Raw genomic sequence first — 24,016 nt, 5'->3', positions numbered from 1 at the left:
GGTTTCCAGCAATAATTAAAATGAAGTACATAGAATGCCCTAGAAAGAGAGCGAGCTCGTGAGTTGATTCAGGTTTGCTCACAATCAGCAAAGCGATTCGTGATCATATATCAATGCTTGCGCCAACAAAGATTAGCAATGACACTCGAACCATGTTCGGCTCCAACGACCGCGGGCCCCCCTGCCAGATGAGTTGAAGCTGCAAATCCTCACCGATCCATGTCTCAAATACTTCGACTTGTTCCGCCTCACCGGCGCAAATAAAGAATGGCGTTCCTTTATCGACGGTTCGGGTGAGACCCCTGAGCTGATATTCCTTCCACGCCTCTCGAAAACCAGGAATCCAATAATACGTTCGTCTTCACTTGGGTCAAACCAAGCGTTAATACACACCAGTTGGTCACTTCCGCATCGGCTTCGAGTAAAATTTGTTGAGTTGGAAGCTGCTGAAAAACATGTAACAGATGTGATGGCGCCTCCGTGGCCTCGTTTGAGGATTCATCCGCTTCTCGAAGGGTCACTCGATTACTACTTTCCACGTTACGACAGGAGCAACGGAGAACGACTGGAAAGCGAATTATACGTTAGCTACCAGTTGATCAAGCACATGAATAGCTTCAGCGAAGCCTCCGCAAAGTGGCGCCAGACACTCATCACCCAGCCTCCGCTTGAGCGCTTGTCTCTTAACATACCAGAATGGAAATGTGGCACTCCAGGCTACTATTATCTACCTTGGTATACACAAAAGAGTTTGAAGGGTCAAAAAGGAGTAACGCTTGGAGATGTTTTTGACGCTGCATGGAAGAGTCTGTCACCACACACGGCCGGTCTTGTGCAGGAGGTGTTGTGTCCTTTTCCCTGGGAAAGATTTAGGCGCAAAAAATGCCGTTGTTATCATGTGACTAGGAATTTTGTGAGTATTTATGACCAACGGATGGAGAAACTGGAGAGGAACAATGAGAAGCTTGAACTCAAGGTAGTTAAAGGGGGGAGAAGACAGTAGAGAGAAGAGAAGGCGAGGATATCGTTGTTCAGGTTTCAGGCATAGTTATGGCGACTCAATTGACGGTGACTTTGGACAAGGAAAACAGGGAGTGGAAAGCGAAGGTAGTGCGAGAGAGGAGATAAGTTAGAGGTCTGGGTTCAGGAAAGCGATAGGTAAGGTTCCTGGCAACGGCAAAGACGGTGCTTGGAGACTGCAGATTCATTATGTTCATGAAAGAGTCTACGCTCAGGGCACTAACTTAAGCAGCTTACGAGAGCTGTATGTTATCACCGTCATGAGTAAATAGATGATCGAATAAGTCAAGGAGATTCTGATGAAAGGTGGACAGTAAGGTTACTTTCGTTAGAAACGCATGGCTAATATTGCATCATCAAATATGTACAAAAGAAGAAGAATATGGCATGTTTCATCCTTTCCTCTCCTTACACCTTAGGGAAGATGTAAACCCCCTTCTCCAACGCACTCTTCACACTCGCCACCGGCTTAAGATACTTGCTCACAGCTGGCACCTCCTTCTTGATCAACATAGCCACAAGATTTCCAAACACAACGCTTCCCTCCGCATTCAAATGCGTACTATCGCCAGCCTTGAGATCATACGTAGGCGCCTTCTCCGCGCCAATCTGATTCAGATATTTGGTACTCGCCGCATTCAAATCAATGATATCGGCTCCCGTCTCGTTGGCCGCGTCTTTCGCCGCAGCAACTACATCCGCCAAGTCCGGTTTGATTTTACCGTCGGACCCGTATTTGCGTCGGCTCAGGGACGTGACGAGGATAGGCGTAGCGCCCACATCCTTGACTTCGTTCACGAAAGCGACAAGGTTGGCAGTGAGTTGCTTGGCGCTGATGTTCTTGTCAGGCTTTTGGTCGTTGTGACCGAATTGGATGGTTACGTAGGGAGCGAATTCCTTTGATGCGTCCTTGGCCGCGGACAGGACAGTTGCCCAGTCACCGCCTTGGCGGAAGGATACAGTTGTTGCGCCGTTGTGGCCGTAGTTGTGGCCTGAGGCGCCCTTTGTGAGAGTCGTGGTTAGGAAGCCGGTGCCCCAGCCGCCGCCGCCCTCGGACTGCACAGCTGTTGTTGAGTCGCCGGCGAGGATGAAGTAAGGGGGTTTTGTGGTGCTTGGTTTGGTTTGAGGGGATGGAAGGGCGATTGCCGAGGTGGCGAGGAGGGAGATGTAGGAGAGTGTTGTGGGGAGATGCATTTTGATAATGTTTGGTAGTAATGCTGTAAGGTGAAGGTGAATGTCGTGGCTAGAATTGATTTGATAGGTTTGCCTGTCTGTTTCAAAGAAGGATCATGGATGCCTACTACCTTTATACTCTTGAACTATTTCCACCGATCTTCTCCATCTCTAGACTACTTACCATTCAGGTGACGGTCTACCGGCATTTTACCCCATAATTTCCTTTCGGTGGCTCGTAGTGGCAGCGGAGGTATGGGGTAGCTTGCAACGTTCGTGTAGAGGGATTTCCACCAATCAGTTCCGTGAAAGTCTACGGGTACGTCATGGAAAGTGTCTCGCGGAGAAAATCCGACGCCGTGAAGAACGGAGGTGTGTCCTAGTAAATGCACGATTCCCGTTCACCCGGCTGCGCGCGCACGTTTTGTTTGTATATGAAGGGGCTGTTGAATGCTGGGGAAAATACCTAGTGCGCGATTAGTCACCTAGTATTGAAGAGGCTAGGTTTCGTGTGGTGTGGAGATGAGAAATGCGCAGCAAGGTAGAACCGCAAGGAATAATAGAGGTAGATCTAGTTGCAGAGGCTTGTGAGAGTTTAGCTGGTTGCACGTGCGCTCTATGTAAAGTTTATGAAAATGCGGTACATTCATGCAGAACGTAATGTTTCCTCGCTCAATTGGAGATAGGAGAGAAGGCAAGGGTAAGATGAGGAGAGCGACGATGAGTGTGGAAAAGCCTTCAGTCTCACCTGTCTTATTTGACGCTCCAAAGGCTCAAAAATTGGGAATATCAGGAACTCACTACTTGATGAGCGGGGGTCGGTACTAACGCGTGTGTTCAGAACTCGCCGGTCGAAGGTTCCATTGTGAGGCAAACAACAACCCCGCATTCTTGCCTCATCTCCGAATCCTCTCTCAAGAGCGTCGTTCTAACGCACTGTGGCTCGCAATCTCGAAAATACAGTTGCACTCAATATTGAACTAGGGCTGTCGTTGGCTTTGTTTCATGTTGTTGGCAGCAGGCTTCGGGGCAGTGCTTCTGCCGCATTTGCGATACAGCCACGGAATGCTAGACCCTTCCGCTGAGCTCCTCGCTCTTCGTTTCCTACGTTACCGGGACCGCGATTCATGGACAAAGTTCTCACCCGTCAGCAAAGTATTCGAGCTCATAGGAGAAAAACGGTCAGTAGACGCGCATTGCGCACATCGCTAATCCTGAGACAAGCAAAGCAAAGCTCATCTCTAAGGACGTCGGAGTACCCGTGTCGACCGGCCCGATGGCGTATGCATCAACACGCTTACCAGCCACAAACAGATCCACGAGGCCCTAGTATAGCTAACGATGGAATGAATGACTTCCATTATCTTCGCTTGTCTTTCGATAGTGTCTGCTGCCTTCCTCGCAATCACATATATAGTTGCTTATGGACGCGTCGCACACAGCATCAAGAGTGATTCTCAAAAATGCTGCTTTAATGACGGGGTCTTTTGTGACTGCGCATCGCCATCGCGGACACTCACCTGCATTGTCTTCATGATTCCCGCGTCCTGTTTTGTGTCTTCAAGCTCCAAGATATGCCGCTCACTCTCATCATCATCCTTGTTGTCCAGCTTCGTGAGCCCTTTGGAACTGAAATGCGAGGAGATTGGGAGGAATTGGCTAGTATGTTTTCGTGAAACACCGCCGTTGCTTGCGTAGCTGGGTGGAAGAACTCTTGAGAAGAGCCTGAGGATGGTTTTTCGTAACGGTGGTAGGTTCGCAATGATTATGCCGACGCAGACTTCGTTGATACTGCAGATGCTCAGATCTATGGCGTCCCACATCATCTCCTGAGACCGCAAGAACTTGTACGTGACGAAGGTTTTCGCGACGGAAAGGTTGGTCCCACTTTCTTGTATAAGTGCTTGTATCTGGTAGCGGTGCGGAAGTTACTTACACAAGTGCCAGTAGGAATACGATGCTAACGCCCCACTGCGTCCGCTTGCTGAGTTGTACGCGCCTTAGATATACGATCGGAGCGGTAGCAAAGATCTTTTGTGTATCAGTCTCTGCCTACTGAAAGAGTATGCAGGTTACATAACAGATCCGTAAAGATGTTCGATGCGATCTGTACGTACGCTGTCGCCTCAGTCATCGCGAAGTGCAGTATCAACATCATAACAAAGTTGCAAAGCATCACAACGACTACTGATACCCATATGATAAAAGTAGTAGAAGGAGGAATCTTTATAAAAAAAAAAGAGCGAGTAGCCCGTAACACGTACATATCATCCGGAGAGCAGGTTGCGGCACAGCAACCGACTCGGTGGTTCTGAATCCTGCAGGAAGAAAACCTTTTATGGATACCTGCACATGGGAATGGCTCCTTAGTATGCCGGTACGAGGCGACCACTCAATTCGAAGCAACTTCATTCCGGCCCGTCATCTTGGAAACCGGAGGTGCTGGACCTGACCAGGTACCTAGGTAAGCTACTTCCTTCATATTACCGAGCAGGCGAACTCTTATGTGCAGATTTCTTAGAGCCTACTCCTATTCGCGGAACTGTCCCTGGGAACTAATACGACTTGTATGGGTCGAGAATGCTAAAAAGAGAGAGGGTATTTTGGGAGTATGGCAATTTCTAATCCTCCCAAAAGTCCGTGCTCATGAGGCTACTGTCTGGGCAGTGAAGATATCATGTCGCTCAATTACCATTCTAAGGAGGTAGCTGAGTCCTGCAGCTGAGAGGTTAGGTAGCATACGCAGGCAGTGTAGCCAAAATTGTATGCGTAAGAGTGTTCTTGACGAAGTGAAAGGATGACGCCATTACCGAATGGCTCAATCCTCACATTTACTGCAGAATCGATCATACAACTTTTGCGATGCTTTCAGGTTGAGAGATACTCTACTGTGTAGGTGGTCATCGGGATTGTAACGTCTATAGGTGGGTTTGCTTCCCGCACCTGGCGAGGCGGCTCGGCTGATGCTGCCGGATGGGATTTGTCCGCATCTGTGTGGCGCTATACCGAATCAGCTGTCCAGGCAAACTCACTATCTGGGCAACGACCCAAGACCGTGAAAGATACCGATCTCGTAGCTACCAACGAAACCTCTTGGGGACGACGAAGCGACCAACATCATTGCCCTCATGGATGCAGCACACAGCGATAGCGTTGGAACTTCACGTGCCGGTCCGCTTCGTAGCTTCCGTCGCCCATTGCGCATGGAAACGGGCCTGACAGGCATCCCGCTGACCCTTGTTTCCATGCCGTTGGTACACCATAGCATCGATAGTCATGACTAGTAATGTGCTATCCCGTCAATTGCATATCAACATTCTCTCCGGTGCATTCCCTCTGATGCTTGACACGTACCATTTACTGACCCGGCCTTCCGCCTCGATCCATCGCTCGAAGGCGCAGGTTCTTTGCCCCTCCTGCTGCAAGGCCGGTAGATGAACATGCATACGAACATCGATGGAAGCCAATGGCCCAGACTTTACCACGTGCGAGGATCTTCCTAGTACCGGGTCGTTGAAACCCTTTAAAGTATTGCTGGGAGGACCTCGTGTTCTCTTCTGCACATCGTCAATCGTTTAATCTCGCGATCAGTATTGATCGGTCCGGTTAGCAAGCGGTCTCAGCCCAAAATGCATTCGTTCGGTATCCCTTCATTCTTTGGTGCTGCCGTATTGGCAGCCGCCTCAGCCCAAACCACATACGACTACGTGGTTGTTGGAGGAGGCACCACAGGCCTGGTCGTTGCGAACAGATTAAGCAAAGATCCGAAGAGTATGTACTGACTGTGACAAAGTCGCCCCACGAGCACTGAAACTAATGAATATCTATTAAAGAGACCGTCCTAGTTATTGAAAACGGCGCCCTTAATAATGGCACACAATCCAGCATTCCCGGCAACTTGGGCGGTCTTAACCTTGCTGCCATGTATGATATCTACAGCGCGCCTGTTCTAAACCTTGGTAACTAAACTCTCCTGGTAACAGTTGGCAACGTTGTTGGCGGTGGGTTATACGTGAATGGGATGCAGTTTGATAGAGGTGCCGACGCTGATTACGACGCGTGGGGTCAGCTCGGGAACAAAGGATGAGACTGAAAGAGTTTGAAACCATACTTCATGAGGAGCAACAACTTTGATGCGCCGTCTAAGAATACAACCAAGACCTTCGGTGTTACCTATAATGCCAAAGCCTACGGCAATGGTCCGCAAAAGGTTTCGATACCAGACTACCAGTTCCCAGATATGAAGACTATCTATCATTCGTGGGATAATGTCAATATTCCGCATCCACAAGAGGGCTTCGCAGAGCCTGTCCGTCACTATTGGTCACCGAACTCGATCAACAAGGCGGAAGCTATGCGCAGCACTTCGCGCACTGCGTACTACGATCCCATAGTATCGAGGAAGAATCTGAAGCTCCTGACAAGCACTCATGTCGATGAGATCACTTTCTCGAAGAACAGAGTAGGCGCTCTGACCGCCACTGGTGTCAAATATACACCCAAGGACACGAACAAGCAAGTCCAAGCTATTGCCGCAAAGAAGGTCATCCTCGCTGCTAGTGGTGTGTTTACGCCCCACCTACTGATGTACTCTGGTATCGGTCCCAAGGACGTTCTGACAGCTGCCGGTGTCACCGTCAAGAAGGATCCCCCCGCTGTGAGTTCCAACTTCCAGTACCACATCGCCAACTACATGAACTTCGATCTTCAAAAACTAAGTCCAGAGACATGAACGCCCTCAACACGGACGCAGCCTTCAACCAAACGGCCTACGACCAGTACCTGAAATCGCGCACCGGTCCTTACTCTGTCGGTGAAGCCAACGGCCTCGTCTTCATCGCCCTGCAACACTTCGACACAACCTTCAAGAAAATCGTTGCTAAGATGCAATCCCAAGTGGCCTCCAACTTCCTCCCTGAACGTTATGCCAAGGATAAGAAGCTCCTCGCTGGCTTCACGAAGCAACGCGACATTCTCGTAAAGCAGTTCTCGGGTACCGACGCTGCTGTTGGTGAGCTTGCCATACAACCCTGGGGTTTCTCCGGTATCGCGAACAACAAACCCCTATCACGAGAAACCATCACACTAAACAATACACACCCTGCTGCCTACCCCATAGTCCAGTAGAACACGTTCCAGAATCCAGTTGACGCGGACGTCATGGTAACCCTCACGCGATACAACCGCGCACACTGGGCGTCAAAGGAACTCGCACAATATGAGCCTGTAGAGACAGCGCCCGGCCCTCAATACCAGACTAATGAGGAAATAATCCAGGGCGGTATTACGTCGGGTTCACTGCAACCGACATTTGCGCATCCAAGTGATGGGTGCAGTATGATGCCTGAGGAGCTGGGTAGATGTGTTAGTAATAAGCTGTTGGTATATGAGGTGAAGGGATTAAGTGTTGTGGATGCAAGTATCATTCCGATGATTCCTGCTACACACTTACAGGCTACCATGTATGCGGTTGCGGAGAAGGCGGCGGATATCATTAAGAAGCGGGCGCAGGTGAGGTTGCTAGGCAGGCAAACTAGTCTCAGTAGGGTTGTGTTGGTACAACAACATCAAAAGTACATCGAGATACTACGTACACATACTGATTCCTTTTCTTGCCAGATTAGCAACTTCTTGCATTAGTCGTACACCCACTAGGCTTTTAGCTCATATCTGCCTCGTGGCATCCTCCTCGTGGCAATGCTGGACTGTGTCGCGTGCTTCTTTTTCCTCGCGGCATCAGCTCATCCGAACCCTTGGGGAAGGAAAAACATAAAAAGAGCACCAAACCGCGTTTTCAAGGAAAGGATAGGTTGCCCCTTTAGCAAACTTTCATCTCCTTTCGCCATAATAGGAAAGGTGTGGAATCATGGAAGTAAGATGACCTTCCTTCACGATCTGTGTTCCATGCTGAAGCCATCTTTCTAGAAACATTAATAGTACGTCATTGCCATTGTACAGTATCCTAAAGAATTCCTTATTCCTATGCTTGCTGTTTTCCTTTTTCTTGCATTCGATGGATATGGCCGGGGCGTCCGGGACATCACCATACGCGTGACACAGGATCAGCGCGGACATACAAAGTCCCTTGCCGATCTCGCATGGGGCGCAGGATTGAGGAGAAGATGCTGCGTAGAGAGTCGAGGTCAAGAATGTTAGCCATAAGGCCGTCGAGGTATCTACCTTCATGGCTAGGCTGCTGTTGAACAAAATCTTAGCTCCGTCGTCATAGACAAATTACAAAAGTCGAATGGCTAGAAGAGGCGGCAGCACAACTATTGAACAGGCTCGGAAGAACTGCCGATGGCGTGACGATGTGATGAGCTGCAAGTGATCGTGGGTACCTAGGCATCAGATGACGAACGCAATATCAGTGCTCAGCTGCCGATGTAGGTTGCCATGGTACATCGCTGATGAATGTGACTTCATCATTATCGACGACGTGGGTCGACTGGGTTGACTAGGGGAGGCGAGATGGGTTGGCAAAGAGGTTCGTCACATCGTATCGTGTAGTCATTCGCTGATGTGTCGGCAGATTAGAGAGTCAGCACGCTGAGGTACGTGCGGCCTCGCATACCCTTCCGCAAGGCAACTGCACGGACCCAGGCAGGTCGAGCCGATATAGTTGACGCCGTCTACGGAGAATTTCCTAAGGGTGTTGCTAAGTTGCTAACCAAGATTGCAATGTCGATCTGATCCGATGGTCATGACAATTCTTGATCAGGGCGGACACGATGAACTTACGTCTGGCCATCGTGCGATCCTGTATACCCGTCTCTTCCTCGATGAGAGCGACGCCTTTGTTGGGAACGTTGTAGTCTCCAACAGTGTGAAACTAGGGCCAACAGCTGGTCAATTGGAAGCTGTTCCGGGTCATATATCAATTGAGCCCTATCCGTTAGAACGGGAGTGATTTTGTAATGCACTAGATTAGTCCTGACATGGCGCAATCAAAGCACTCTTCCGAGGAGTTGACAATACGTTGAGGGACGAAAACGGATATCAATCAGCTTGGACATGTAGTGGACATCCAATCGTATACGATAACTGAGCCCAGACGGGAAGGAGAAGCTTTGTCCCTTAGCCGCTGAGGTTAGCGGGTCTCTAATTTCAGGCCGTAACCCCACAGCACTGGACCCACGCATTGCCGATAGAGATAGATAGGAGCAGAGCCCATGTTGTGGGTGTGGTTTTTGGTAGCCAATACTTGGGGAGCTGAAGAAGTAAAACCGTTGCCAACGAGCGTGCACGGAGGCCATCTGTGTGCGAAGGCGTCGCGTGCATGTCGGTAAATGAGCTGCATCTCTCTAGGGAGTGGAGCACAGCCGCGGAAGGAGCATTAGTGTTTTGACAGTGGAAGTACGTAACGGCTGACTGCAGTGGCCAGTCCCAAGGCCCAGGAAATTCTGGCCGGGGAAGCGGTTTGAAAAGGGTGATCTTTGCAAGGAAGAGGGATGTGGACTTTGGAAGACCAGGACCAGGCATCTTGATTGTCAAGGAGAATCGAGACCTTCGTATCTCCAACTCGAAGTTTTTGCGTGGCGCACATAGATGCCGTCCGATGCGCCCGAGTAGGCAAACCTGGCATTAACATGTCTCATAAGGTGAATCGCGTAAGTCTGGATACCAGTAGCCGTGTGTACCTGAGGGTAAGCTGAATGGGGATACCGCTTACTGTGGCACCCTGCATTCAAGACATAACGTGCTGACGATAAACAATGGGTATGTGGTACCGAAGACGAGACGTCACCATGGACTAGACACCTAAAAGTCGATGGCGAGTAGGACAGAGGGTGGGCGGAGTATTGCGAGCCACGAGAGAGCGGAGTATTGCGAGCCACGAGAGAGCGGAGTCTGCAACTGGCGCCCTCCATAACCCGCCTCCGCAGGGCTTCGCTCATAGCGACGGCGGATCACACATACGTGTGATGCGGTGAGGTTATTCGTTGTTGAGATAGACGAGGCCGGGGGTGGCCCCTGCTGCTAGGCGGGCGATCCGAAGCGCTTCGCCACGACAGGCAAATCTCAACGCTGGACCCTTCGATTCCTCATCCACGACACGCGACAGTCGCGCTATCATGGGAAAAGCAGCATTATGGCTTGATAGAATGCGGTAATCTAGATTACGCCGCTGGTATCCCAATGTATCGGCTCATATTACGGCCTCCAAATCAAGTCGAGTTGCGGCAAAACGTCCAGACGCCGGCTTCGGTACTAATTTTCAGCTACCCCGGCATGGACATAGCGATTGGCTAAGCGTCGAATCTCGCTCTATCCACTGATGAGCCGCAGCAACATGTTGCTTGTACCCGGTCACATTAACGCTCCACTGTCAGCTCCTAGCTACTGGTCGATTATCCACACTTCACTTGTCTTTTGTACCAGTCATGATGCAAGCTGATGGACTACGGATGTTGCTGGTACCGGACCCCTGCGGGCGAAACCGACACTATTCCGTACCCGCAACGGAGCTCCCGTGAAGCCCTCCCAATGGTACTGCGCAGATGAGCTTTCTGTACACCAGCATACCATGCTTCTCAACGATGGCCAAGTCCCACTTGTATTCGAGCCTTCGTGCACGGCGCAGCTGGAGCATACGGGTGGAGATCTGGCTCGCCCTGAGTGATGGTTATATTCCTGTCCATTCCCAGTCCCGTGCTCTTTGAACGCTGATGACGCTCGTTCCTCAGTCTCATCCTACTATCGATTAACATACGTTCACGGCTTTCGAAACACATCCGCCATCACAATGAGGTCCCCGCCGCCGAAGATCCTTGCGACATGGCCCAAGCCGAATTACGTTGATCCCGTCACAAGAGGCTCTGGCTTGATGATTGTCGAGTTGACATTATTACCCATTGCTATGATTGTTGTATTCCTCCGACTTTGGGTACGGATAGCATGGTTGAAGAAGAGCTGGTATGACGACTACCTAATGATTCTGGCCATGGTCTTCAGCATTGGTATGCAATCTAAACTATTCTTGATGCTCCATCATCTAACTTGCAATGTAGGCACGACAGTAATCGTCATCATGGCATCCCAACTATACGGTTGGGATCGCCACGTTTGGGACCTCAAGCCGCACGAGATGGTGGTCGGTAGACAGGTACGACACTGTGCAACACGTGCTACCACAAGCTGATATTGACGGCTTTAGGCATCCATGGCAGGCCAGACTTTATTCGTCCTTGCTTCTTCCACCGTCAAGATGTCCATCCTCGTATCGTACTTTCGCATCGCACCAGAAAAGTCGCTCTTCCGCAAGCTTGTCTGGGCGACCTTCGGGCTCGTATTTGCCGCCTTCGTCGTCTTCCTAGTTGCCCTCTGGGTACAATGCATGTATGTGTATCCACACGATCAAGTAATTCTGGTGCTGACAAGCATAGCCCAATTTCCAGCTATTGGGAGCTCAAAGCCGACCACCGTGATTGCATTCCCGAGGGACCGCCACTGGTCGTGCAAAGTGTCCTCAACGTAGTAACCGACTTTATGATCTACGCGCTACCCATCCCTACGCTATTCACCCTCTCGTTACCATGGACTCAACGCATCGGCCTCGTCATTCTCTTCTCCGTTGGTGGTGTCATCGTCGTTGCTAGCAGTTTCAGAGCCTACTGGGTCCACTACACTCTCTTTGAGACATACGATTCCACGTGGGAAGGATACCAAATTTGGCTTTGGACCGCCGTTGAAACCAACGTCGGTGTGATCTGCGGGTGCATCCCAGCGCTCAAGCCATTACTCTTCCCCCACCGGGCAAGACAGCAGGGGTCCAAGTACGGCAACAACTCGCAAAGCAGTAAGAGGAAGGAGAAGATCACGCCTGTCATCGACCAAGTCGAGATGGACACACGCAAGCTCACGGACAACGATGAGACGCGGCCCGGGACCGCCATTGCCCCGGTACACTACCGTGCGCCTTCGGAAAGACCGATGAGTGGCGATACCGATAAGAGTCGGTTTGATATCGATATAGAGCAGCAAAAAGCTTTCATGTACTGATCGCGTGACGCAGTACCTCTTATATTCACTTAGTCTAATATGCGCAATCATCCAGCGAGCGATGTTTCAGCGTCCTATAGTTGGTGGACCCACAAAAGGCCACTTCTACTCAACTCACCTCACCCCACCATAGCCACTTTCCTTTCTCTTTCTTGTCAATACCCGTCGAATACGACACTGGGCGGATATCTCAGATTTAGCGAGTCGAGCTCTTAGTAGCAGCTTCTTTTTCTCCTCGTTTCAAAGGCATCGAGCACGATAGCGAATAACACGATTTCAGATACTCTTTTTACAGTCGCTTCTTTTATGTTTGGTCCATGATTCGTTCGATGTTGAGGTGTTCTCGCGACACGCACCAACCACGCTGCAGCTTCTTTTTTCGTCTCGCGTAGACTGCGCCACCGGTTGAAGGTGGAGGTGGGCTCATTGTTGCATTATCTTGCCTATATCTTACCGACGCAGAGCAAACTATGCGGATGTTGTTTGCTGCTTTATTTCGGGCAATTGAAATTTCGTGGATGTATACTGCCGAAGCAGTCATCATGCGGTGAGATCATTTAATCGGGGGCTTCTTCGTCATGCCGTGCGCATCAAACGTTGACGAAATGAACAGACATTCTAGTAGTGTGGGAGTGTGAAGCATGGTGCGACGGCCGCTCTTTGCTTTTGTTCTACTCCAGCTGGACCCTGAGCTCATTCCTTTGGTTTGGGAACTTCGGGCTGGCGGTCGATCTGTGCAGCGAACATGATGTCACTCTGCCAACTTGCCTGGCTATTCTACGAAACTTCTATCGCGGTCGCAATTTCGGTCCTCTCAAGGCTTAAAATGTCTTCGCCCTGAGCGGGATGGTGAGCTGTCAGGCTCGCGGGAAGGCCAGCGCAGAGAAATTTCCGCCTCAGTATGACGTCCACGCCGCAATGTATACGGGTATACGGCGCAGCGGCTTCGGACATCGAATCATGGCCCTGTCGCAATGCCGGGACTGACGACGTCTCACACAGCGAGCGCATTTGCAATTGAGTCGGGCATGAGAGCTTTTTCAAGAGTCAGGAACCACTCCCGAGAATATGGGCGGCTGGGCCTCAAACGGTGGCTTGGAGACTAGTGGCAGGGCTGAAAGTCCAACCTCGGCACCAATTGACCGGCACCAGAGACAGACTGCATACAGGCTGCAGCATGACATCTGCAGACAGCTGTTCACCGCTTCTAGCGCCTGCAGTGTGAATTTAGCGATTGCGAGTATCCGATGCATCCTCCAGGCGCATCTCAGCGGCGCTGTGAAGGACAGCCCTTTCTTGCGCTGGCGGTTACCTGGACTACGATTATGCCAGGGGTGGGAAATAATAAAAGCCAACGCTTCAGGTAGCAGACCCTCGTCTAAAACGTCACAGCGGGCGCTCAGTGCTTCGCCGCACGACCGTTGCCCGTCCAAACTTACCTCATTGATGCTCCTTCGGGCCTGATGAGGCTTGCAAATCGCCCATCTGGCTTCAGGTAAGGGTGCTAGCCTTGCTCTTCGCCGTTTAATGCCAACGCACCGTGCAGCCCGTGCCCAGCTCTCCCCTTCATCTTTACTTGCGAACGCGAAAGTCATGGACCGAAAAGGACGCAGGGACCTGTATTCGCGTCCTTGCTATTATAAGCCATAGGTACCTCGCCGCTTAACTAAAAGATCTGCCATTCCCGTTGTTCGCTCATACAATCCTCATTCAAGTCTCCCAAGATGTGGTCGACGCTAGTACTACCACTAATTGCGCTTTCCTCGCTCACAGTATCAGCTCTTCCTCAAGGTCGTCGATGCAACTGTGAAGAGCATCCAGTATGCATTATTGGTGCAGGTCCCGCTGGTCTGGCTGCTGCCGGTCGGTTAGAAGAGAAGGGCGTCAAGGCAGTCATGTTCGACCGTCAAGCAGAAGTTGGTGGTAAATGCCAGGCTTGGTACGATGACCAGTAAGTGTTACACAGCATACCCATCCAAGCGCACTAGACGCGGCTGACCACCCTTCCAGAGGCATATTCCACCCACTCGGAGCAGCCTTCTTCTCCAACGCGACGTACACAGACACCATCAGCATCCTCAACCAGACCAATGTCTCCATTGAGCCTTTTGCGCTTGCCGGTGCGCGCGAAATGTACCGCTACGACTACACCACTGGCGACATCGCCATGAACCCCGCCCTGACCCCGCAATTCACTGCGCAAGTATCCGCAGAAATTCCGAGGTACATTCAGCTGTGGAATCAGCGCTTCCGACCGATTAGTGTTGTAAACTACAAGGTACGACTCCCGTTGTAGTGCGCCGTTACACAAAGTGCGGTAGGCTAATGCAGGAACAGAATGGTGTACCAGACGAGTTTACCGTATCGGGCGCAGAATGGTTCCGCCAGAACAACTTCACAGCACTGCCTATTCTGCTCGTCAACCCGGTTGCGCTTTACGGTTATGGCGATATCAACATTGTCCCGGCAGTACGTCATCACGCTCAGAAATTTTTGCAGGGATTGTGCATGCAGGACGCTAACGTGTGATTAGCTGTACATCTTGCAGTACTTCACCCCGGATATCCTCACGGCCTTTGTCGGCCTACACAGCGTGTACTACATGGATTTCCACAAGATGTTCGTCGAGTATGCCAAGAATCAGTTGTGCAAGACGCCCATTCACACCTCTTCCGAGGTCCGCTGCGTTGACCGGTCCGGCGACCACCCTATCGTGACGTACACTACACCCGCACCCAATGGCAGCTATGTCACCTGGGAGAAGCAAGAGTGTTCCTCGGTCATCTTCGCATTTCCGCCAAGCATGGAGAACTTGGAGCGCATTGGCGTAGATTTGACGGAGCAGGAGCATGACACGTTCAACAACATCACGACCCATCAGTATTACTCTTCCGCCGTAGAGCTAGAGCTTCCTTTTGGTGTCTCGTACATTGCTAACAGCTCGAATGAGACGGTCCCGCCGCCAAATGATGGCGAGCCAGTAGCCGTTCTCCACCTGAGTCAAGAATCGAACGTCTCCGTCGCCTGGTCCTGGGGTTCGTACGAATTCCAAACCGAGGACGCAGCACGGGATCTGCTTGTTGAGAGCTTATCGCTGATCAACAAGGACCCACGCAATGCCACAGAGCCATCCCAGCCCTTCTGCCAAGACGACGTCAAGGCTTTCAAGAAGTGGGATTACTTCCCCCACTTTGAAGGCGATGCGCTTTCCAGCGGCGCCTACAGCAAGCTCAACAAGCTCCAGGGCCAGAAGAAGACGTACTACGCCAGTGGACTCAGCGGCATGGAAATTGTCGAATGGGCTATTCGCGGCGGACGTGACATTGTCGACACTTACTTCTAGTCCAAGCATGATCACGACTTTCCTTGTGCTGTTCATTAGATTACGACTATGAGGCTCAGTATTTGGAAATTTACTGAGCCGGGGAGGAACTTGTGCATATTGCGACACTGCGATATTCACGTATATACCTGGAGGATGTTCTTTTTCTTTTTCCTGTTATCTGGATGATGATATCACGGCTGGGTTTTTGCTTTGCGCGCTTTAGATGATGATACCTAACACGCCTTCGATGAGCGTCATGATCACGGTTCCTGGAGGATCTGCGACCTTGGATATGGTTGCGGGAGGGAGGAACTTTACGATTATGACCTGTTTGCCCCAAGGGGCTTTTTAATGGTAATGAGAATAGATATGTAGATACGTAGATATTTGAACTTGCACCGACGTGCACTTCTCTCGCTGCACTATTCTTCTTCTTCTTTCTGTCTCGCTATACTGTTCCTTTCCATCTTCACTCTCGCTCTCATGCCTACTCTCTCCACTAAACAACATTGCATGCAATGGGTCGTTAATCGGAGCACTGAGTGTCGGAGAAGGCGCGGACGTACTGTGAAGTGCTGCTAGAGGCGGCGAGGGGAAGCGGAGTGAATATACCTGTTTCAACGCTAACGCGTCAAGACCCCCCTCAAATCTCATTGTCCGTCACATGCCCATGCACGTTGTATACAAAGCTATCTTAGCGGATAGTTAACAGGAGGGCATGTTTAGTCTGGTCATGACGTCCCCTCTCATCTCATATCTTCCGAGCCAAATCTCCAGCTTCGAAAGACAAGGAATAACCCCACCTGCACTCTTCATCTCCTTCCAGTTTTCACGCTCGTGTCTGATGAATCTTTTCGCGGATGACTTTGCTCAAGTACCTTTAGTGGTTGCCAGGTTTACTGCATTGCGTCTGACGTAGTCGTCTCCGGACGCGACGCGATTTGCACCTGCGAACCTGACCAGTTGTCAACCACCTGCATTGCCCTTACTCCGCAGTAGGATATGTATGCATGCCCGAAAGAAGTGATTAGTTTTACAAAAATACACGGTCATCGGTAAGCACCTAGTCCTTATTCAGTAACAGCTTTTGTTCGACCTGAAGTCCACCAAGTGCGTTCGCGCTGCGCAAAAACTCGCCCACCAGCAGATTCATGTCATATATTATCGAATTATGCGCGTACGTGGTGAGAGGGATGCATTTCCTTGCCGTCAAGAATGGGAGCAGAGGGAGAGCAATTTCTCAGAGTATGCCGCGTACTGGTATGCAGGTTCGGTGGGGTCTTAGCCGTTGTAGACCTTTTGCAGATCGTCCAGGAGGACCTCCAGACTAATGCCATCCATGATGATGTGGTGTGATCCGAGAAGACGATAGCTCTCGGTGGTCGCCAAACCGAGGCGGATGATACGCGTGCATTCGCCGTGTTCGATATCATAGACGTGGTTTTTGAGGCTCTCGAATTCGTGCACCACGCCTGATTCGTCGGCAAGAGGTACAGCCTGTAGTCGGAGAAACGAAGTTCTCGAGATACCCTGCACGTGCTTCTGGTTCTTGTCCACAAAGAAAGTGGTTCGGAACGACTCTTGGCGCGCTGCTACCTTTTGGACTGCGCTCTCGAGGCTGCTGAGCCCAATGGTTCTGTTGATCACGACGCATATAGTGTTGTTTGCTCTCGTCTAGTCTGCCATAAGGTACTTTTGGAACCAGAAGCGCGACTGTCCAGGAGATATCGGCAGAATTCTATCAAAGCTTGGCTTAGCCACTTCGTTGGAGTCTGCCACAGAATTATACGTGGCAGACGAGCCCTCCTGCTTATCCAAATCATCATCGCCTTTATGACTTGGACTGAGCCAGTCCGCAAATGGATGAGTGGCATCCGTGACTGCCAGTGAAGTTGAATCTGGAACCACTGCTTCAGGATTCGGTGGTGAGTCATGTGATGACTTCGAAAATCCCGAACGACGCCTGCAGCGAAGTCGCAAGCACGGCATATTCCTCGGCCAGAGTAAGATCGGATTTGTTACCATTGTTTAGAGCTGCTAGCTATGTATTGTTTATAGCATCAAGCACGTCCGTAGTTGCTGGCACAATTCTGTGTAGTCGAAGATATCAATGAAGCTGACACAGTGACAGTGCTTATCGAACACCAAATAACTCGCATTGATGAAGCGTTACTAGCTGCAGCAAACAGAACCATGAAGTGTTAGAAGCATCCTGGCACCTTCGAGGTGTTGCGCTGCGTGCTTTAGTGACTTGACATGCGATATCCACCAACACGTCCAAAAGGTTCGATAAAACTTTGGAGTCGGTGACTCTCAAAGTCCCTGTAGTAAGACTAGTGACCGCGCTGCATTGTTTCCGTCAACTGGAACTCATCACGCAAGCTCGGATGGAAACAAAACCCTGCGAGGTCGGGCGCACAGTTGTCTAACGAAACCCTCCGCGGTGTCCACCCAAAGCGGACGTCATTCGGCCTTTGGACGGGTAGATGTTAACACTTCCGCGTACGGAATAGTAGGTGTGATCAACTCCGAAAACACTTTTGACTGTCAGTAGAAAGGTTTCCAAATCAGCCCGCCGCTCGCACCTCAACCTGCTTTGACCTTCGCATTAGCCCTACGGCTTGTATATCATCCCAGAACACTAGCGGCACTTACTACTATTTCTTCTCGCACAATGGCACAACAAGACACGGCCGCTCCTACTCTGGAGTCTGAAGAAACTTCGGTCAATGCCCAGGATGCGACCATTGAAGAGAACCCGCCAAAGTGGGAGAAGGGGCCGAGGTTCTGGGCTATCATGATTGTCCTCTCTCTCATCAGTCTCCTCACGTCCCTGGAAGCTACAGTCACATCGACGATCATGCCATCGGTTGTTGCCGATCTGGGTGGGGGCGCAGACTTCATCTGGGTTTCTAACGCATACTTCTTGACCATGTAAGTCCTCTCTGGCCTCTCGCGACGAAGAGGCGGTCACCTCACACTTGAGCTACGGCTTCTGGCTGCTTTTTTGTCTAATCGATTCATCTTCCGTAGGAGTTCTCTTATGCCCATGTTTGGCCAGCTTGCGAACGTATTTGGCCGCCGATGGCCTCTAATCATATCTGGGCTCATCTTCATGATCGGGAGCGGTATTTGTGGCGGGTAAGTTAATACCTCTCAATATTTGGCCGGAGAGCCATCTCTGTTCATGGTGCCCGGAGTCTTTGCTGACGAGAAGTGCGATGCCCAGAGCCCCCAATATAGCTATGATGATCGGCGGTCGAGCGATACAGGGGATTGGAGGCTCGGGCATCGGTGTCCTCTGCGAGATCATCGTCTGCGACCTCGTCCCGCTCCGCGAGAGAGGTACCTACATGGGCGCTGTCTTTGGCATGGTCGGCATCGGAGCCGCTTTTGGCCCTCTTTTTGGCGGACTGCTCGTCAGCTATAGCAGCTGGCGCTGGGCTTTCTATATGGGTCTGCCCATTGGAGGTGTTGCAGTTGTGCTGCTGTTTATCTTCTTGCAGGTCAAATACGACAAATCCCAGACGTGGGCGACTAAACTATTGGGCCTCGACTGGCTGGGGAACGCGCTCTTCATCGGCGGCACCGTCCCGGTGTTGATTGCCCTTGCCTGGGCAGGAGGACAATACTCGTGGTCATCTTATCAGGTCCTTGTGCCGCTCTTTGTCGGTCTGGCTACGATGGGAGCTTTTATCGTGCTCGAGGGCAATTCCCGTCTTACGCCAAATCCCATCATGCCACTCCACCTCTTCAGTAATTCATTAACCTCCATCGTCTTCCTCCTCACCTTTCTCCATGGCGTCGTCACTATGTGGGCACTCTACTTCCTCCCAGTCTACTTCCAAGGCGTTCTCGCCGCAGATGCCTACAAAGCCGGCATCTACCTTCTCCCCACCATCCTTGCACTCCTCCCAGGCGCCATCATCGGCGGGCTGCTACTCAGCAAGTTCGGTCGCTACAAGCCCATCCTCGGCTTTGCCTTCACCTTGGTCGTCATCGGCTCTAGCGTCTTCACGCTCCTCGACGAGAACTCGAGCACAGGCGCCTGGGTGGGCTTTCAGGTGCTTGAGTCCTTCGGCGCGGGCTTTTGCGTGGGAGCCCTGCTCCCAGCGCTGCTGGCCACGCTGACTGACAAAGACACGGCGCTGGCGACGGCCACGTTTGGCTTCATGCGTAGCTTTGGTATCATGTGGGGCATCGCCGTCGCCGGCACCATCTACACTCACCGAGCCGCACAGCTGGCCGGTGCAGGCGCCATCAGCGACGCAGCAGTGGCCGCCGAATTCAAAGCGGGTGGAGCATACGGGGCCGCTGAAGTAGTGTTTCTTGACAAACTCTCAGCACAGACGCGTGCTCAGGTTATCTCTGTGCAGAGCACCGCGCTTCAGCGGTCCTGGCAGGTTGCTATTGCCTTCGGCGCGGTGGGGCTCATCGCTGCTGCTGTGATGAAGCAGGTACCGCTCAGGATGGAGAACAAGACCGACTTTGGCATGGTAGATAAGACTGATAAGCTTGCCGAGGAGGAGGCAACAGGCGCGACAGAAAAGGAGGTTCCTGCAGCCGCATCGTGATACTATCGCCCAGGTGCAAAAAGGGCATCATTCACTAGATCACGGCGGCTGAGATAGCTAGGGTATCGGCCAGTGCATGTAACGGTAAGTTACCTAAAGCAAACGTAGGTACGAGGTAGTTGCAGTGGTAGAAAGGTGAAATATCGCTATACTAGAGCAAGTTTTGATGTTTTCGATCCTGTCTTGGTGCTGGGAAGCTTCGAAAGTCTTCCGAGCACGTGATCCCAGCCACCTGCAATATCGAGAATCCCCTATCCGAAAGCCAGCGAAAGCTTTCTCTTCCCCCTGGCGGAGTGAGCGACTTCATAACTCGGCAATGTACTATAGTATCTGATGATCACCACGACATGGCCCCAGATTACGATGGTGTTATTTTCGCGGTTCGACTACACCAGAATGTCCCTTCAATGGCCAGCGTGACAGAAAGGCCAGACGCAGTCTGGGGTTGAAGGCGCGTAATGTTCTTCGTTGCTGATTGGTTAACCACAAAACCTCCGAGGAGGGTTTCTTCACTCTTTCAACAATACGCGGTCGTTGATGGCCAGCCTGTCGAACAACCACACTAACATCGTTGCCTTAGCTCAGTTTCCCACAATCGCTTTCCTTTGTGTCTCGATAAGGACAATACCAACTATGCTCAAGTCCACAGTCAAGCGCTCCGCCTGCGACCAGTGCAGAGCGAAGCGAGTTAGATGCCTTCGCGCCCAAGACAGTATAGCGCCGTGCGCTCGCTGCTCCTACATGAGCGCGCGATGCGTGACAGGTGCCTCCGGTCACCCCGGAAGACCACTCAAGCATCGTCCCCCCCTCTCCTCGCCTAAACCCCATCGCACATCGACATTGCAAGACATGCATCACGTCGAGGTCCATTCTCCCGCAATAGCAGTAGCGCCCGCAAGAGCGTCCAAGTCCGCTATGCATCCGCATGCACCAAAAGATCCCATGTCACAAGAGCCATTGCCAGATTTCTGGGTAGCGCCCGGCGAGATCTCCGCTTTCTTCGACTCTCCTTCCGCTTCGATGTATCGAAGCCCTGCGTCAGGCGAAGATATCCTCTCTTTAACGGATCAGTCGGGCAGCCCATCACAGCTTCAGGGGCTGCTCAGTGCAGATGATCAGTTTGACGCGACGCTTCATATGGGCGCGCATTCTAGCACTTCTCTCGATATGCATATCGATCCGCTCTTTGATTATGAGGAAGGTCTTCTGCCCCCGAATCCCCCACCACAATGCTTCAGTGCGGCAAGCTCTTTGGTGAGATTGCGAGAAGAGATAGACTGTCGCATTGCGACGGTCGACGCATACTATTCTGATTCCTCCAAAGTCATACAGGGCTGCAAAGACGGGGGCGCCGGCCGAGATGTTGAGAACCCGGCAGCGTTACTTCTTACATGCAGCAAAGATTTCACCGACATCATCCAGAGCTTCACGCCGGCGGCTCAGTTGCATACGCAGACTGAGGATGTGCTTAGCACAGAGACCGTGCTCTTGGTTCTGTCTAGCTATCTTGCGTTGATGAGGCTTTTCGACACCCTATTCTACCGAATTCACAAATTCCTTTCACAGGTGCCGCTGGAATCGTACGATGCCATCAAGGTCAAATCAGTACTCCGAATCGGCGGTATCTCTTCACTTCAAGACATGCCGTTGAAAGCGTATGCTTTAGGCATTCTCGATGCCATTCAGAGTCAGATGCAAACTCTAGAGCGTTGTATGGGAATCCCAGCCGAATACTGTCTCTCAGGCGAGGCGGCAGCCCCACACAACGCGGTAGCCCCTGGGATATTCTCCCATGGACAGCGAGCAGAGTTATTTTGGGCCGTCATGGCCCAGGAGGACGTCAAGTCGCTGCGGGGTAGCAAGTCGTACGTAGATTCGATACGAACCAGTATCAAGGAGTCGATGGCATTTGTTCATGACTAGGTAAATCATGTTTAGTGTATGAGCATTGTACCTCCTATCTAATATTTGTACAAAGGATATATCAGCTTCTGAGCCGAGGCATCATTGCGCTGCAACGCCCCCGTGCCCTCAATCATCTTTGCTAGCCCGCCCCGATTCACCTGTATGGGATGCGGTTTCAATCTTCCAGACTCGAGTAAGGCGGTTCGCCGCCTGATCCACCCGTAAAGCCATGCGTGCAGCTCGGGGTTTGCCTTGCGATATTACCCTCCCAGTAGTTCCAGCTCGAGCCCAGCGACCCCCAAGCCCATGGCCCAAGTCGGCTTGACAACCTTCCGCATTGTGGCCATAAGATCCTCAGATAGGAGCTCAAATCCAATGTATCTGCCGCCACCACGTCCGATCGCCGCATAGCAGTGGCGGATGATCCTCGCTTCAGAGATAATGTCCAGCGCGTATTCCAGTGTATTTTTGGTGTATGCCCGTAGGTCTTCCGCACACGTCGGCAAGTGATAATCAAAGTCTTTTTCAGCACCGTACTTTTCCACTAGCTCGAAGTTCTTTGGAGAGCAAGTCTTGATGACTCGGTAGCCCGACTTGGGAAGCGCACCGGATCAGTCCTCGTGCACTATCAAGGGGCGCGGATTGACGGAGCAGGCCAAGTTCCCCGAACATATAGTGGACATCCCGTATGAGAATGGCATCAGCATGTCTGCATACTTGCATCTCCCTCCTTGAAAGGCATAACTGCCTGGCAAAACATCGCTCCTATTGTACATTGGCTGAGCTGATTCGACGAAAGAGGGGCTGTATTTCCTGTTTGGTTACATAGGCCCGTAGCTGGGCTACGCTGTCCTTCTCCCCGAGGGTGCTGGGCAAGGCTTGTTGTTGAAGAGGTCCCAAGTCCCTTGGCAACCCGACTTAGAAATCTGTGCGGACAAGGTACTGAACTTTATCAAAAATCTGGCTCGATCGCGGCCAGAGCTGCAGCTGGATCTGGACAGGATTGCTATTGCGGGCGCCGTTACTGAGCGCTATTTTGCCCTGCGCGCGGCGAGTGATGCCCGCGTCAAGGCATGCGTGTCCATCGCCCCGTTCTTTAGCATGTTCAAGCTGGCAATGACCCGTGTCCCCCAGTCCTTCGTTAAGATGTGGAAGAGTGGCTGGGTCGCCGATGACTTATTCAACCTGACCGCAGGTCTGCAGAGTGGGATAAGCTTTCAGACGCGGTGGGAGTTGGGCCTAGACGTGGGCAGTATGGGTGTCGATTCGCCCGCTGCGATGCTACGACGCTTCGAGGTCTTCTCCCTAGACACCAAAAAGGATAGGAAGGTCTTGGATAGGGTCACGTGCCCCGTGCTTCTCAGGGCACCGGAGGGGGGTGCCGAGATGTACTCTTCGGCAGAGATTGGGGCGGTCAAAATCCACAAGCTGCTCATCATGGTATCGGAGGGGAACAAGGAACTCTGGATACCGGGGCAGGCAGCAGATGGCGGGTTGTCGGCCAGCATCGGAGTTTGGCCGTCGCTGGCGCAGAGAAGCTTTCGATTCCTTGACATGCGTTTTGGGACTAACCGGAAGACAATACCGGAAAGCAAGTAGATTTGCTCGATGATGTGGACCATATGCCATAGCACGAAATGGAGACTATAGAATCGAAAAGAGGTCGTTACTGTAGTATTTTTAGCTTAATACGAGGAGGACGCGTGTTGCTTACGAACGTCACGGACCCATGCCAATTTACTTAAAGGGTCAATCCATCACTTCTTCGTCTTTAATATCAGCTATTGCTTTTGTTGTGTGTTCCATCGACTGATTAGATATTAAGCTACTTACTACTATCTACCTATACTGTCCCCCAACTCCCTCGCTCGAACGTCAAACCACCAAACCAGGATACAAAAGCGTTACAGCCAGAGCCATCACATGAAGATCCGTCAACCCACCCATTGGGTCTTTCCTCCCCCCGTCAAACAAAAAAGTCAAAAAGGTATATTGCGAATCGTTGCCCAGAAGAATA

General features: G+C 51.5%; 7 protein-coding genes across 7 annotated transcripts; 6 read left to right on the top strand and 1 right to left on the bottom strand.

Annotated features, from left to right (window-relative positions):
• Nucleotides 1-1,428: 1,428 nt before the first annotated feature.
• ALTATR162_LOCUS4845 (uncharacterized protein) lies at nt 1,429-2,214 on the bottom strand (the record flags this gene model as incomplete). Its single annotated transcript, XM_043312460.1, has 1 exon — nt 1,429-2,214. One exon carries the CDS (start codon nt 2,212-2,214, stop codon nt 1,429-1,431), a length of 786 nt encoding a protein of 261 aa, XP_043168395.1.
• An 8,725-nt stretch (nt 2,215-10,939) lies between these two features.
• On the top strand, nt 10,940-12,195 carry ALTATR162_LOCUS4844 (uncharacterized protein; the record flags this gene model as incomplete). The annotated part of the gene is made up of 4 exons (XM_043312459.1): nt 10,940-11,153; nt 11,205-11,299; nt 11,351-11,532; nt 11,580-12,195. The coding sequence occupies 4 exons, from the start codon at nt 10,940-10,942 to the stop codon at nt 12,193-12,195; spliced, it is 1,107 nt and encodes a 368-aa protein (XP_043168394.1).
• Nucleotides 12,196-13,919: 1,724 nt separating this feature from the next.
• On the top strand, nt 13,920-15,538 carry ALTATR162_LOCUS4843 (uncharacterized protein; the record flags this gene model as incomplete). Its single annotated transcript, XM_043312458.1, has 4 exons — nt 13,920-14,146; nt 14,206-14,473; nt 14,533-14,664; nt 14,729-15,538. The coding sequence occupies 4 exons, from the start codon at nt 13,920-13,922 to the stop codon at nt 15,536-15,538; spliced, it is 1,437 nt and encodes a 478-aa protein (XP_043168393.1).
• A 2,656-nt stretch (nt 15,539-18,194) lies between these two features.
• ALTATR162_LOCUS4842 (uncharacterized protein) lies at nt 18,195-18,458 on the top strand (the record flags this gene model as incomplete). Its single annotated transcript, XM_043312457.1, has 1 exon — nt 18,195-18,458. The coding sequence occupies one exon, from the start codon at nt 18,195-18,197 to the stop codon at nt 18,456-18,458; it is 264 nt and encodes an 87-aa protein (XP_043168392.1).
• A 310-nt stretch (nt 18,459-18,768) lies between these two features.
• Nucleotides 18,769-20,094, top strand: ALTATR162_LOCUS4841 (uncharacterized protein; the record flags this gene model as incomplete). Its single annotated transcript, XM_043312456.1, has 1 exon — nt 18,769-20,094. One exon carries the CDS (start codon nt 18,769-18,771, stop codon nt 20,092-20,094), a length of 1,326 nt encoding a protein of 441 aa, XP_043168391.1.
• Nucleotides 20,095-21,009: 915 nt separating this feature from the next.
• On the top strand, nt 21,010-22,017 carry ALTATR162_LOCUS4840 (uncharacterized protein; the record flags this gene model as incomplete). The annotated part of the gene is made up of 1 exon (XM_043312455.1): nt 21,010-22,017. The coding sequence occupies one exon, from the start codon at nt 21,010-21,012 to the stop codon at nt 22,015-22,017; it is 1,008 nt and encodes a 335-aa protein (XP_043168390.1).
• A 1,083-nt stretch (nt 22,018-23,100) lies between these two features.
• On the top strand, nt 23,101-23,598 carry ALTATR162_LOCUS4839 (uncharacterized protein; the record flags this gene model as incomplete). Its single annotated transcript, XM_043312454.1, has 1 exon — nt 23,101-23,598. The coding sequence occupies one exon, from the start codon at nt 23,101-23,103 to the stop codon at nt 23,596-23,598; it is 498 nt and encodes a 165-aa protein (XP_043168389.1).
• Between the last annotated feature and the right edge of the window lie 418 nt (nt 23,599-24,016).

The sequence above is a fragment of the Alternaria atra genome (assembly GCF_907166805.1).
Source record: "Alternaria atra isolate CS162 genome assembly, contig: 23, whole genome shotgun sequence".
Classification (NCBI taxonomy): Eukaryota; Fungi; Ascomycota; class Dothideomycetes; order Pleosporales; family Pleosporaceae; genus Alternaria; species Alternaria atra.
Note: the sequence above shows the minus strand (reverse complement) of the source record. Positions and strands in the feature narration are given on the sequence as shown.